Source organism: Mauremys reevesii, linkage group 10 (genome assembly GCF_016161935.1).
Source record: "Mauremys reevesii isolate NIE-2019 linkage group 10, ASM1616193v1, whole genome shotgun sequence".
Lineage (NCBI taxonomy): Eukaryota > Metazoa > Chordata > Testudines > Geoemydidae > Mauremys > Mauremys reevesii.
The window spans coordinates 3,495,173-3,510,616 of NC_052632.1; the positions used below are offsets into that span (position 1 = coordinate 3,495,173).

General features: G+C 48.6%; 1 protein-coding gene across 12 annotated transcripts in view; it reads right to left on the reverse strand.

The window, feature by feature from the left end:
• Nucleotides 1-9,531: 9,531 nt before the first annotated feature.
• GLCE (glucuronic acid epimerase) overlaps nt 9,532-15,444 on the reverse strand; it is a 108,956-nt gene continuing 103,043 nt past the window's right edge. For all 12 annotated transcript variants that reach the window (XM_039492146.1, XM_039492148.1, XM_039492151.1 and 9 more), the window contains one exon: nt 9,532-13,923. In XM_039492146.1, coding sequence (XP_039348080.1) covers nt 12,899-13,923 — 1,025 coding nt within the window. In that variant the 3' untranslated portion in view covers nt 9,532-12,898. The remainder of the gene's footprint in view (nt 13,924-15,444) is intronic.

Sequence of the window (15,444 nt, forward strand, 5' to 3'; positions counted from 1 at the left end):
TTCCCTTGAGAGCAGGGATTTGAAACGCAGGACAAGCGCCCCAGTGGGTTTGCTCAGTGGCCAACGGAAAGCTGGCGTGATCCTGGCAGCATGGAGGGAAGGGATGAGGCCCAAATAGGCCAGAGGCCGAGTGACTCCCTGCCGCCAGAGATGGTCCCTCCAGAGCCGGGTTTGGGCTGCTGCTGGGCAGTAAACGAAAGACTTCCCTCCAGGGCTTTCGGGAGTAAAGGTCTCTTCAATCCCAGAGCACGTCTCAGCCATGGGGGGAGCTGGGCAAATAACCGATGTCTGTTGACTGGAAATTAAAAAAAATAATTAAAATAATTCACTGTAGGTCAAACTGAAAACAAATCTTAGAATTTTTCAGCAAATGGAAAAGAAAAAAAGTTTCAGGTGGAACAAAAATGTTTCATTTGACTCAAAATGACACGTGTGTTTGATTTCCAGCATTGAACAATTTTTGATTTTTTAAAATGAAAGGAAGTTGTGAAACCAAAAGTCAAAATGTTTCATTTCAGAACTGTCGGAACAAAAACTTTCCAGCTGTTGGGATTTTATTTTAACCAAAACAATCCAGCAAAACCAACACAAATTAGCAAAAAAACCTTTCAGCGTCATGGGACCTGGATTTTTGCCAAAAATAGGAGGAAGCCAGGCTGGGATTTCCTAAAGTCCATGACATCCGTTGTATTTAAACTGGCCCTACATGTGTTACATCCTCCCACTTAGTACAGGGTGCTGACTTACGTCCCTCTTTTGAGGTTTTTACTTTTTTTTTTTTTTTTTTTAAAGCCCTTTGTATTTGGGATTCAAAAGCCCATGCAAAGCGTTTTGCAGAGGTAGACGAGAGCTACAATTCTGCTGTAGCTCCTGCCATGGAAGGAGGCAGCTGAATTGACACCGAACGTCTCCGTTTCCTTGCCCGGGAAGGTGGCGGGGGCTGCTGGTGTTTCTCTGGCAGTGTCCTCGTTGAAATGCCCTTGCAGCTGGCACAGAAGTGACTGGGGCGCGGCATGACGGATTCGCATCTTCCTTTCAGCTCCCCTTTCCCCACTGATTTTCTTCTAGTCCCTCGGCCACTCGCTCATGGCTGCTACGCAGCTCCCTGCCCCCAGCCAGGGCAGCCTGCTCCAGCCACTAGGACAGAGGTGTCCCTGAGCTGATTGACTCTCAGCCACTCAAAAATTCGAGCCCCGACTTGCACTCCCAGCCTTAGGGTTCAGGCCTTCCTCCATTTTCCATAGGCTCCCGGGCCTGCCACACAATCAGTGCTTTCCTGTGCCAATAATCCCGGGCATAACCAGACCCTTTCATAAACCTTCCTGGTGCTTTTCATTCGAGCTCCCGCCAGCACCCAGGCCGGCTGCAGGCAAGTGAGGAGGAAACTCACCCCGCTGAAGCTGCATCCCAGGCCCGCTATGGACCGAGCCCAGGAGACGTTGCCAACCCCCTGGCATCAGTGCCAAGGTGCTACAGCAAGACCGTGACGTCAGCTTGGCCAGCTGAGAGGCCTCGAACAAGGGACACAAACTAGCAGGGCTGAGGACCAGGTAGATTCTGAGGATCTTGCTGCCGGAGGGGGAGTCTCTGTAATGAGCCGCTTTCCCTCACCGCGTGGCACGGCTGTTGGGGGGAGAGGAACGTGGCGGAGGCGGCAGGAGAAGAGGGAGCCCCAGGCAGAAGCCGGCTCTTGCCAAGGGAAAGGGCAGCCGAGGAGATGACGTGGCTCCCGGCTACGCGCAGGAAATGCTGCTGCTGCATCAGCCACAGCCCCTGGACGGCTTCTCGTGGGCTTTTAGGGCTCGTCTGCACTAGACACGCTACAGCCGCCCAGCGCTGGCCCAAGGGGTCTCCCCGTCCGCCCCTGCAGAGGCAGCCGTGGGTCTATAGCGGGGTTCGGGCGGCATAACGCCGTCTCTCAGCCCCGGCTGACGTAGCTAGGGCAGCCCGGGCTCTGGGACAGGCCTCTTGGGCAGCCGGGGGTCGGCGGCAGCACGCGGCCCTGCCCCCAGGCACTCCTGTATTATTGTCTGGGTCGCTCCATCCCCCCCCCCCGCGGTGTTCAACAGATGGGAACCGCCCCCCCCCAGCGCTCCCCCCTTGGGGCCTTCAACAGATGGGAACCGCCCCCCCCCCCAACATTTCCCTCCCTCCCCGGGGTGTTCAACAGAGAGAAACCGGCCCCCCCCCAGCGCTTCCCTCCCCCCGGGGTGTTCGACAGATGGGAACCGCCCCCACCCCCAGCGCTCCCCCCCCGGGCATTCGACAGATGGGAACCGCCCCACCCCAGCGCTCCTCCCGGGTGTTCGACAGATGGGAACCGCCCCACCCCCAGCGCTCCCAGGGCATTCGACAGATGGGAACCGCCCCCACCCCCGCGCTCCCCCCCAGGGCATTCGACAGATGGGACTCGCTCCCCGAGGTGTTTGACATGAACCCCACCCTCCTCCCCAGGGCATTCAACAGTTGAGAACCAGGCCCCAGGCGCTTCCCACCCCAGTGAGTTTGACAGACAGAAACCGGGCCCTCCCCCAGGGCGTTCGACAGACAGAAACTGGGCCCCCATGGCGCTCCTCCCCCTCGGGGCATTCGACAGACGGGAATCACCCCCACCGGTGCTTCTCCCCCCTGGGGCGTTCGACAGTCAGGAACCGGACCCCACCCGGGGCATTCAGCAGACAGGAACCAGGCCCCCCTGGCACTTCCCCTCCCAGTTAGTCTGGTAGCAAATACGGCCACTAGAGCCCTGCGGGGAGGAGGGGAACGACGGGGCCAGGGGAGCTGCCTGCACGAGCTGGCCTGCTTTCCAGGCACTGCTGGCTCATTACGACGCCCTTCCTAGGGGCTTTTTAAACGTGAATTTAGTGTCCCGCGGGTTTAACAGGGCCTGGGGTTTAAAGCGCACTGGAGACTAGCGGAAGGACTGGAAGGCAGAGCTGCTGGGGCCCAAGGCACAGGGAGAAGGGAAACCAGCCTGCTACGCTGTGAGGACCACCAAAGGGCAGGCTGCCAAGCGCAGGACGGAGGTTTCCTATCAGTCACCGAGGGCAAGAAGCTGGGATTGAAATGGCCACAGTCTTGGCAAAGTTAGACGCCAAACCCGGGGGAGCAGATGTCAGCCCGGTGTTCAGAGTGCACAGCGACGGGGCACAGGGTGGGAACCTGAGTGGAACAGCAGCTGGCCTGCTCCGGGTGGGTCTTCTCCGTGGGAGGGGGGCCGTTCTCTGTCAGGGAGAGGAGAGAAGTCCTAGGAAAAGGACAATCCCCTTTGGCGCAGGAAGGCTGCTCTGTCCCTGCAGCCCATACAATGGGGTCAGTTACATAGGCAGATGGCTCAGGCCCAGGGAGGCCAATGATCGTTTCTGGCTGCTGGGTGCAGGCCCAGGGCAGATCAGGGTGTTCTTAAACTTGCCTCCTTTTAATGGTTTATTCCCCTCCCCCCAAACAATCCCCAAACTACGGCCCCACTGAGATTCAGTGGCACCTTCCCCGGAGAGCCAGGAGTCACACAGAGGAGCCTGCTTCTGGGCAGTAGCTTTAGCCTGAGCCTCCAAGCAGGGGCATGTTCAGCGGGCAGGAACGGCAGCCAGGGGACTGGCACAGTTTGAGCTGATTCCTGATCCCCTCTGGCTCTTGTTGGTTTTGAAATCCAGCTGCCCGTGCAGCGAGCTAGGGCAGGCAGACGCGCTGGTCTCAGAAAACGGACTCCCTGGAAGGTTAAGGTGGGATTGCTGACTGCATGGGCCTTGGTCCTTCGCTGCACTGCGAGCTGGATGTGCAGGTCTCACCTGCAGGAGACATTCCTGCACTAGCTTGCTCAGAGCTGTCATGCTAACAGCAGAGCGGAGCAGCAGGAGGGGCTGGGTGCCTGAGCTGCTACACACATGCTCAGGGCGGCTGGCCCCTCCTGCTGCCACGGCTACGCTCGTTTTAAGAAGCTGGCTCAACGATGGCCACCGTGGGGCTGGCTCCTGGAGCCAGGAAGAACACACCAAGCTCGAAGTCCAGAGGTACCTTTGGGCAGAGCCGAGGGCTTTGAGATGTGACTTGGCTGGTCGAAGGAAGCAGTTTCTGGGGGTTAGATGGATGAGCTGGCAAACGCTAGCACTTGAAGCGACAGTCATAAGGAAGCACTGGACACATCGTTCAGGTGCTAGGTGATCGTGGGTGGCCTTTGGGCTCATTGGAGACAGCTAGCTAGGGTGCCGGCCAGCACCCAATAGGAGACTTTCCTCCTAGTGGGACTGACTGGTACTAATGCACTTCTCTGACGAAGTGGGTATTCACCCACGAAAGCTCATGCTCCAGTACGTCTGTTAGTCTAGAAGGTGCCACAGGACTCTCTGCTGCTTTTTACTTCTCTCCTAGAGCGCTGAGCAGCAAAGGAAGCCTTGGGCCCAGCGGCTGGTCTGGCACTTGGGGGCCGTACAGGAATGCATGCCAGTGACCAGCGGTGCCGCTGGGGTGCATTCGCAGCCGTGAGTGGAAGCTGGCCCGTTGCACTGGCTGGCCCAGTTGCCTGAGGGTGGATGTCATGCCCATGAATTACAACCTTTGCTCTTTTAAGGAACTTCCATTTTAAACGCTGACATCAGCGCCGCCGGCAGATTCACCACGGCATGCAACAGCTGCCCACATTCACTGGGGGCACCTTGGCTGACTCCAGCTAATCCAGCACTAAGAGGGGCAGCCACCGCCAGCAAATAGGGTGAAAACCCACCGCTGCCAGGAGGCTACGTTGCTTTTCCAAGGTTGCCCAGCTGCCTCCATCCCGAGCTCTCGCCCACAAGGACAGCAGTGCAAGGCAAGGTTCTCACACTGTTCCATGCACCACGGGGGCTCTGCAGAGAGACTCTGCAATGCACAGAATGAGCTACGGAGGAAGGGGGTGGAGACGGGCTGCCCAGTGGGTTTTTTCTTTTACGATGTCATCTGCTGACAGAAAAAGCAGGAGCAGCAGGGCCACCGCCACTAACAGCACAGAGCATCACCTATTTCCTGCACACCTTGCACATCTTAAAACCCCTGAGGATCTCGGTGGCTTTTCTCCTCCCACCCCCCGACATCACCGCCAATGCCCCAGCCCTGCCTTGAGGAACTGACATTTGGAAAGTCCTGCTTACACTGTTGCAGTCTTCATAGCAAAGCCCTGTGAAAGTCATCTGTCCCCCGCCAGCTCTAGCTTCAGTGCATGTGAGCGCATAAAGGCTGGGAATACACTAATCCCGGAAAGGAGACGAGTCACAGCTGGTTAGTGTTTTGAACGACACAAATAAGGTTTAGTGCATTAAAGGACCAGTACACAGTATTAATATTTAATTCACTCTAAGCAGCTCATCTCCCAATTAAGCACACAGCAGCCGAAGCCGTACTCCCTAAACACGGACGAAAAAGGCAGTTTACCACCAGCTGCTTCTGCTGACATTTGATTGTTCAAACAAGCCACAGTAAAAACAAAACCGAAACAGTGGAATATGAGTATTTAATAAGATCCGACCTACCCAGGCTAGCACTTGGGATAAAGAAGGGATTTTAATAAGGCCTCTTTATGATCCAATTAATGGATTCATATTCCCCACCTAAGCGATGCCATTTGAACGTTGGCAGTAATGGGCTTTGCGGAAGCAAATCCTTTTAGATGCTTCATGTGCATTGGGCACAAACTGCTGAAAATGCCTCCCTTCATGCCCCGAGGTCCTGACTAATTTTGTACATTACAGGGCACCACGTAAATGTCATTTTGATTCCGGAGGCAGGAGGCAGCGAAAGGCATTTCAGCAGTTGGAGACGCTGCTGCTGAGTGTGAACATCTCGCTGCGCCTGACAGCACAATGGGGAACTGCAGGGGCACGGTCGGACATACAACCCTACAGTCTCGAAATTAGATACCACAAACTATTCATCACTGATCCTTCGTAGGCAAGAGGGGGCACCACTGAGCTATCCCCCCCCCCCCCCCGCCTGGTGGTATGTTCCTGCCGAGGGCTCAGTGCTTGGCCTTTGCACTAGCCCCAGGGACTCGGAAGCGGCATTGGTGAAGGTTCGTACAAGCATGGGCCGGATCCACAGCCCCGTCCTACTGACATCAATGGCGATACTCCAGGGGACAGCAGCTGAGGATCCAGTCTGTACAAGTTCAAGTTCGGGGGAATGGATGGCTCAAGGAGCCAGTCATGGGATGAGGAGACGACCCTCTCTAGTTCCCTGGTTCCATCCCAGAGCTCTCCAGTCCCTGCCCAAGGCCTTCAGCACCTTCCTGCCTCCTTTTGCAGCGGGCGACAGGATCATTTTGGCAGGGAAGTGACCAGCCTGCCACAGGTTCAGGTCGAGCCTCCAGCTCAGGCCTGGACTGTGTGGTGAAGAGGGGGAGCACGCACCATCGCCGCCCATTCGGGGTTCAGCGCATCACCCCAGGGCAGTCCGCAGCCTCTCAGACTGGCTAGGTGAGAGCACGGCCCGTTCCCACAAGGCCTGCAATGCCAAGTGGGGTTTGGAGAAACAGAGTAGCAGTTCCGTTTTAATTTACTGGAAACAAAAGCACTTATTGCTCTGGCTGGTTTCCAGCCATGCTAATCCTCTACAGTTGGGTGGCTCTGGCGCTTGGAAACAATGGCCCCAGGCTTCCTGTGCTGCCAACTCCTGACGTTCCGGCTGCTTCTCTAGGACAGCCTGGTGCGCGCTCTCAGGCCCCCTACGGTGCACAAAAAGTTCATTTTTTAAATTATTTTTTCTAAGTGCCTGTAATTGCCTTTGATGTTTAGAACCATGATTCAGGATTAGATGGAAGAACCAAAGTAGGGAGGAGTCACCCCTGGACAGAGCACAGTCCTGGGCCATCACACACACTAAGCCTCTCCCGTCCACTCTGCTCTGCTCCCCTTTAGAGCAGAGAAATTCTAACCGCAACATGGGAAATTCTTCCACCTCATCATTTAATTTTGTAAGATTACAGAAGTTGCCTCAATAGGAGCAAAGCCCAGATGCCAGCCAAAGGTGGGTTTTCTCCCCTCTGTGTGTTGATTATTCTCCCCGCTTCGGCTCCTACATGTAGGGGCAGCCAAGGGGCTCCGCAGGCTGCCCCCACCCCAAGCACCGGCTCTGCAGCTCCCATTGGCCGGGAACCATGGCCAATGGGAGCTGCCGGGGCAGCACGCGGAGCTGCCTGACTGGCGCTGCACCTCCACATAGGAGCCTGAGGGGGCACATGCTGAGTGCCACCCAGCGCCTGAACCCCTGACCTCCTCCCGTGCCCCAACCCACTGCCCCAGCCCTGATCCCCCTCCTGCCCTCCAAAACCCCTTGGTCCCAACCTGGAGCACCCTCCTGCACCCCAAACCTCTCATCCCCAGCCCCACCCTAGAGCCCCCTCCCAGACTCTGAACCCCTCATCCTCAGCCCAGAGCCCCTTCCCCCACACCGCAACCCCCTGCCCCAGCCTGGAGTCGCCTCCCATATTGTGAACCCCTCTGCTCCACCCCCACCCCCCCATCCCGGGCCCCACCCCAGAACTCGCACCTCCCGCTGGAGCCCTCATCCCCACCCCCTGCCCAGAGCCCCTTCCTGCACCCTGAACTCATTTCTGGCCCCACCCCAGAGCCCTCACCTCCTCCCCCAATTTCATGAGCATTCATGACCCGCCATACAATTTTCATACTCAGATGTGGCCCTTAGGCCAAAAAGTTTGCCCACCCCTGCTCTAGGTCAACCTGTATCACCACCACCCTGCCTTCCTGTAGTACATGGTTTTAAGCAAGATTGTAGCGTGACAAAAGGCAGGCTGTGGTCTTCACAGTGACCATTGTGAGTCACTTACTGCTAACTCCTCTCTAGGGTTACAGAATCCTAGGAAACGCAGGGCTGGAAGGGACCGTAAGAAGTCATCAAGTCCAGCCCCCCGAGCTGAGGCAGGACCAAGTTAACCTAGACCAGCCCTGACAGATGTTTGTTCAACCTGTTCTTAAACTCCAAGGATGGGAATTCCACAACCTCCCTTGGTAGCGTATTCCAGAGCTTAACTATCCTTACAGATAGAAAGCGTTTCTTAATATCAAACCTAAATCTCCCTGGCTGCAGATTACATTTTAAAGAATGCTATATTTAAAAAGCATTGTACTGTCCTAAAGACTCATTATTTGTAGCACCGTTCACGCTTCACCATAGCAAAAACTGACCTTGTTTAACACACTAAAATGCTGAGCACTTGTGTCATTTAAATAGCTTCTTCCATTTTTGGAAGAGGATTAGTAAGTGATAGACGAGAACTATTTAACATTCAGGAAATGTAATGCACACGTGCGAGTTATCAATCATTGTAGGCAGATGGTAAATGTATCTCCTTTCACCACAAATTGAGCAGCAAACATTCAAATTCATCACCAAGACAACATATTTAAATTCACTTCTATTTTCAGTTCAGACATTCTCAACAAATTGCTAAGTAATGAAAATCAATACTTTCGTCCAAATAGTTGAGGGAAGATGCTGGAAAGTCTGCATCATTGTAGCAGAGGCATGTTCTAGCTATTTGAATTGTATAAAGTTGTTAAAAAGATGCATTAACTCACAGTTTACATACTTATGTAGGTCAAAATGTTCTTTGCAGCTAAAAATCATCTAACTTTTCACCTCCAACGGTGCTAATAGTGACTGAGGCCACAGGAGTGACTAGCAAGGTATTTCCAAATTTGCTATCCCTGGGTGTTAAGCAGGAAGTTTCCCTTCAAGTCATGGAATCATAGAATATCAGGGTTGGAAGGGATCTCAGGAGGTATCTACTCCAACCCCCTGCTCACAGCAGGACCAATCTCCAGACAGATTTTTGCCCCAGATCCTTAAGTGGCCCCCTCAAGGATTGAACTCACAACCCTGGGTTTAGCAGGCCAATGCTCAAACCACTGAGCTACCCTCCCCAACAACAGAAAAAGCCTAGCAGAATAAAATTCAAGGGTCCCCCAATTCATTTTTTGTTGCAATTTCAATTGCAGTAAGTTAAACTTTAGTAGCCTAAACAAAAAAGCAGGTTTAACTTTTATACCTAAAAGTAAGGCAGACGTATTTACGCAAGACGTATTTAGCTAAAGCTATAGATAAAAATGAGACTGGGAACACTCTTGTATAGATTACTGCAAATGCAGACCATCCATTTGCTCCATTAGTTTATTGTCCAATGATTATCAGTTCAAATTTAGTATGAGAATTAAATATATTTAGGTTCTGGGGCCCTTTAGTGGAAATAACTGACAGTATCAAGCTTATTTGGGAGGCTGGGGATCAGAGGTCTGAGTGGAAGTCACCTCAAAGATTAAAAGAAGCCCCAACAAGCAAGCTAGGAAGAAGCAGAAAGAGCCTGCTCCACCTTCACCATAGAGGGTCGTTGCTTTGAGGACTATCCTGAAAGGGGACATTTATCAAACCATTAGGAAGATTGCTAACCAGATAATGGGTTTGTTTTTACTTATGTGCAATCAAGCGATTATTTTTTATCATGTAGGTGATTCATATGCCAATTAAAAGTTAACACCCAAAACCATGTCTTAAGATAAAAAATTTTATTTTACAATTTTATAAAGCAGCTTTACATTAAGCACAAATGTTGATCCATTTACTTTGTATATAAACATAATAGTACCTCTTTCCCTCTGCAAAAATCATGTCTTGCTGTATATAAAACTAACATGTGCACATTGTGCTTAAACTGCAAAGTCTATACAAGCTTTACAAAGGACTACCCTTTAGAAGGGCATCCTGTAAACAATTTATTGCATATTTAACACATGGTGTGTACCCCCCATGTCAAATGTAGAAAAGAATAAAGTACAATTACAAAGTGAGTGAAAATAGCAGCTTTCAGTGAATGTCTCACACAATGGCCAAGAAAAACAGCACTGCCACACTTCTATAGTTGTGCTTGTGTCACTGGTTTGCATATACCCACGTGCACTGTGTTTCTGATGATATATGTACAATAATCCTAGCGAATGGGTTAAATAGACCTTAGCATCTAAGATCTTCTGTCAGTTTAAAAACAGAGGTACAAAAGGGATTATTATACAGTGAAAACAAATACATGAAATTACCGGCACTGGTGTCAATTAATGCTCTCCCAGAGCCCACTTCTTTTTTAAAACGAAGAGGAATCCATGCTTTAGGTTCCATAAACACTCCTGGCTGATTGCTTAATTTACATGCATATGCACTCCAACAACAAAAATGCAATGGAGATTGCTTTAAAAATAGAATGGTACATCAGTTTCTCAGCTGAAATGACTAACCTATGTTTCTTAACAAATCTGTCTGCTGCTGGATGGACTCCAATGTGAGGTATGAAACATGGAAAGATCAATGCCACTATTTGTTTTTAAACACTTTTCCTAATCACTAGGAAAAGGTGTTCACATTGTTAAGGCACTGATATTTGTCACAGAAGCAGTACCCAAACCTTCTCATTTGATTCTCCAAATCAAAATCAGTATAATGTTGAGGAAACACACCAGAAAGATGTCTCTTTCACTCTCAGATAGTGATCAGCTATCGGAGAAGTAGTTTGTTTTTTTTCTTTTTTGTAATTTGAGGAAAATCTCCTCTCTGAACACTTTGGTATTGATAAAGATTTTAGGGTTCAAAATAGTTCTGCTGTGACATCTACTTTTTGTTGGAATCAATACGATCATGTTATGTGTTTGCAAAGATCAAAAGAACTACAAACCTGTTTTGTACATTGGTGAGCAAAATAGAAAAGGCTTTTAAAGTCTTACTGTGATCTGCCACATCTCTCCTTTCAGTGGTTTGAATTTTTTTTGTCCCTAATACAAACATCTCTCCCCACTCACACTCTCCTTGGTATTTTTTTTAAACCACACAAACATTAGGAACGTACAACAGGACCAACAGAAAAAAAAAATCTGTTAACTAGCGGGTGTACTTTACCATGCTGGAATGTGTCTACAACTTAAAAGGTTTGGGATTCATAATCTGTACTGACCAAAATATTAGCAGATATTAGTGATGCACTACCATAAAAACACTGTTGGTCCAATGACATGAGTTGGTTTGTTTACTCTCTCCGAAGTACAAGGAGGCAAAACACGTTTAGAGGCCTACCAAATTCACAGATCATTTTAGTTAGTTTGACGGTCATAGGATTTTAAAAATAGTCAATTTCACATTTTCATACAATTACATCTGAAATTTTACAGTGTTGTAAGTGTGGGGGTCCTGACCCAAAAGAGGGCAGCAGGATTGCCACCCTCACTTCTGCGCTGCTGCTGGCTGGATGCCAAGCTCTAAAGCCAGCACCACTGCCACCAGCAGTGCAGAAGCAAAGGTTGCAAGGCATGGGTAGGTGGATTAACACATGTCCAGGTTTTTCCAGCAGCCTCGCCACCAGGATTGGGGGCGCTGACAGCTGGGGCCACAGCCTCTCTGCTTGGGTCAGGGGGCTGTCACAGCCAGCAGCTGCAGCACTTCCTGCAGGTGGGGAAGGTCACGGAGGTGGGTCTGACCCAGGATTGAGAGCGGCCCCTGCAGGTGAAGAGGAAGTCCTGTCCCTCCACACTCTGGGCTGGGACTAGCAGCTGGAGCCTCGCCCATGGTAGGAGGCTCCAGCTGGGGTGCCCCCAGCCCTGCCCTTCTCCTACAATAGCCAGATTTCATGGGGGAGATCAGATTTCACAGGCCACGATGCATTTTTCATGGCCATGAATCTGATAGGGCCCTACACATGTTGAAATGAAAGACTAATGGCTAGTGAAAAGACTTTATAGATATAAAAAGGACATTTCAGGTTAATTCTGAACAATAATGTATGTCACTGAATGCACGGGTTCAACACATTCAGTTATTGCACAAGTACTCTTCCTCACTTGTCAGAGCAACTGACAATATAAAAAATTAAGCCAATATTGTGGGTATAACTAAGTGTAGAGACCTAGATCTTAATTTTAACATTTAAAATGCTTGATCCACTTTTTAAAAAACAGTTTAAAAATTAAATCACTAGAAAAAAATCATATTGATACAGAAACCTCTCAAGTGTGGGTGAAAATACAGTACAAAACATCAGATTTCACAACAAGAGATTCCAACTACATGGGGGGGAATGTTGATTAGCAAGCCTCAAATATGATTGTAAATTCAAATGTCAATGGTATGCTTGCAGTTTTTGTGCAGTCAACTAATCCCACCTTGAGTTGTGCTTACATAACTTAACAAGCCTGAATGCTGGCTGTGTGTGTTTTCCACTTACACATCTTTTTAAAGAAACCATATGTTCAACATATTTCTCAATATATAGAATTTAAAACAAATTTTGTGTATTTCCCCCCCCCAAGAAAAAAATTTGTATTAGAGAAACACTTTTAAAGAGATACACTGTCGACTACCCAGGTTACAAGTAAATACACATTTACTGCATTACATCACATGATCTGTAATTCTGTTTCCAACATATATACAGATAATTCCATTTTAAAAGAGGCCACATACTAACTTTTCAGGCAAGTGCTGGACTTTAGAGACCTATATGGCTTCTGTAAATTATCTTTTTCCTACAAAAAGGAAAAAATAAGAAATCCCCCCCCCCCCAACTCAGGAGTACAAATGGATTTTGTTCAGTGCGAATAATTTCGCTATGGAACACTATGGGCAGGTAAACAATATAAAGTACCAGCTTTTATTCAGTCCTTTGACTGGACCCCTGCTTCAAACTCCACCTCCCAGACCAAAGTATTCTCACACTGGAATGCAATTACTTTCTGAAGATCAGTTTTGAGGACCACTTTGAAATAGTTCACAAAAAACTTAGTATGCAACCTTTTAAAATGTACCTTTGTTTAGCTTTAAGGAGTCCAATAATTCCTGTCAACAGCAGACAGCTGAAACGGGGTTTTGGTTGTGAGCTCTAGTTGTGCTTTGCCCTGCCACCTTTAAGGTAGCTCTTCCATCGCTTGACGAATTCTTTGAAAATTGGGGACTCGTCAATCGTGCTTAATAGCTGGAGTTGGTTTATGTGGGTGGTGTGGTAGTCCCACCGGGCCAAGTTGGGAGCAGAGCCTAGCATGAAATGACGGAGGTCGTAGATCGTTCCTGAGCCAGTATCATAGAGCGGCAGCATGGCTTTGAGGGACTCCATTCCTCGATCATAGAGAGACTTTGCCTCTTTCCCTAGCTTCTCACCTGCAGTTTCTTTTAAGTCATACAGTCCAATCAGAGAGTACATGAAACCGTTCAAAACAAATGAGCTAGGGGAGGTTGGGTACTCTTCATACCAGTCATGTTTGTTCATAAAGACAGCTTTCACTCCATGCTGCTCTGATGGGAGCCTGTAAGGTGCTGTTGCCTGTAAAGCTGAGTTGAGGAATGTGTGGTCTTTTGTTAACAGATAAGCCCTGACTAACGTTGAAATGGCCTGCCCTTGTGCCATGGCAGAGTACCAGCCAGGCTCTAAAGATTTAAACCCTTCCCCTAACTTCCGTGTCACCATAATTGGCCAGCCACCTTTTTCATCCTGGTTCCTCACTAGCCAATCACTCGCGGCAAAAAAAGCCGCCATGTGGGCAGTTGTCGATATAGTGATGTTATCAATGAAGCCTTTTCCCTTCGTGATCAACCGAATCACTTTCTTAGGCATTATTTTTGTCTGCTTCACAGCTTTTGTGTTGGAGAGACCAACTCCTTTCCTTAAGTCAGTCACCAGATCTCTAGTGACTGTGCTCCAACTGGTCCTAGGTCCAAGGCCATAGTAAATATCTCGGTCTTTAAAAGCGATCAGCTGAGTGTTCGAGACGTAGTGTATGGTGAAGAGCTGGTTCTTCTCAGTTGTTTCTAGAACCACAGATATGCTCCCATTTGTGATGAATTTGAGGTCAAAAGAAATAATAAAATCTCTTGAGTTCCCAACCTGCAGAGACGCCCCTTCAGAATTTTCTGGAAAAAACACAAAGCATAAACAAAAGAAAGCAGTTAGAGGTAAAAAATGATCTGACAGGATGTATATTAATAAAACATTTAAAAGGAAGTTACACCATACAATTAGGTTTGCCAGATAAAATCTGAAATAATTCAATGGCACTTAACCTAAAAATCTGTATTTCCATTGTGCGTGTCAGTTCATTACTGCTTATTACTAAATTAAGAACACAGCATCAATTAATGGGTCAAGGATGACTCTCTGTACCATAAGTGAAAATTTCCCTCCTCTAGCCTACATTAACACATCACTGGATTCTGTCTAGGAGAAGTGCCAAGGTATTGGCCAAATTGCTTCTTCAGGATCCTATGCTAGCTGACCGACACCCCGGATGTAATGCAGATGCCAAAATTGACTCTTCAGGCAAAGGACAACTGGCATAAGAGGAGACTAAGAGAGGGAGAGTTGAAAAGAGGTAGATGTGCTGCATCACTGAGAACCTGAAATATGTTTGGTAGTATTAAGCTATCCATAGTAGACAGCAATATGAGCTAACCAAGCAACACAATTCAAAAAATATAAACCCCTCTAGCTACAATAAATCTTATCCTAATCAGGTCTGGCATTCTAGTAACACAGTATGGGCAATTTGTTCCAGCTGGTTATGATTCAAAGAAAGAAAAGCAGAACAAAAAGTCACTTTATATTGTATGTCATATTTCAATAAAAATCCGATTTTGTATGTGCAAATTGGGTGGCTGGCACTAATTTGGCATTACATATTCTGGAACTTGTCACATAAAGCAGTTGACATGATTTGTGCCAACAGATTATTAACTGCCCACTTCTCTTCAATTCCCCAGTCAGAAAATTGTATACATAGTTACTGGAACTAGGTGCTGCTGCACCCCGGCTTGAAGTGGTTTCCATCGTATACAGGGTTTACAGTTTGGTTCAATGGCTCTCAGCCCCCCCACTATACAAACTGTTCCAGTACCCCTGCCTGTGTAACTAAAGTAAAAGGCAAAACATCCCACGGCAGATTCTACTGTCATCAGCTTAGATGTTTGCCAAGTTCCACCACAGGGCCCACCAGCTACCTGTGCAAATCTACTGAAGGCAATGGGTGTTGCGCAAGCATAACTGAGGCCCTCATTGGGCCTGCAGGACATCTGTTACTGGTGATGCACCAGAAGGAAAGCACCCAGCTTGATTTACAGAGATTCTACTGAGCTTATTAGGAAAGAACTCTTTCTAGCTGCAAACTGAAAATATTTGAAACGGAAATTGAGAGGAAAAAAACATGGAGCCCCAGCTATGCCATTTTTAGTCACACTTCAGACTAGAGCCACATTAAGCAAAACAGCTGGGAGAACTAAGAAAGAAACAGGTAGTTAGAGATCCATTGGGACTAAAATTAAAATCTATTAGCTGAGGTTTTGCCTGCTTGACTGTTGCAAGAGCAGGGAACTGATCAATTTAGTGGAAAAATGAACACAAAGAAACTTTACATTTTAATTTATTAACCTCTACAAGGG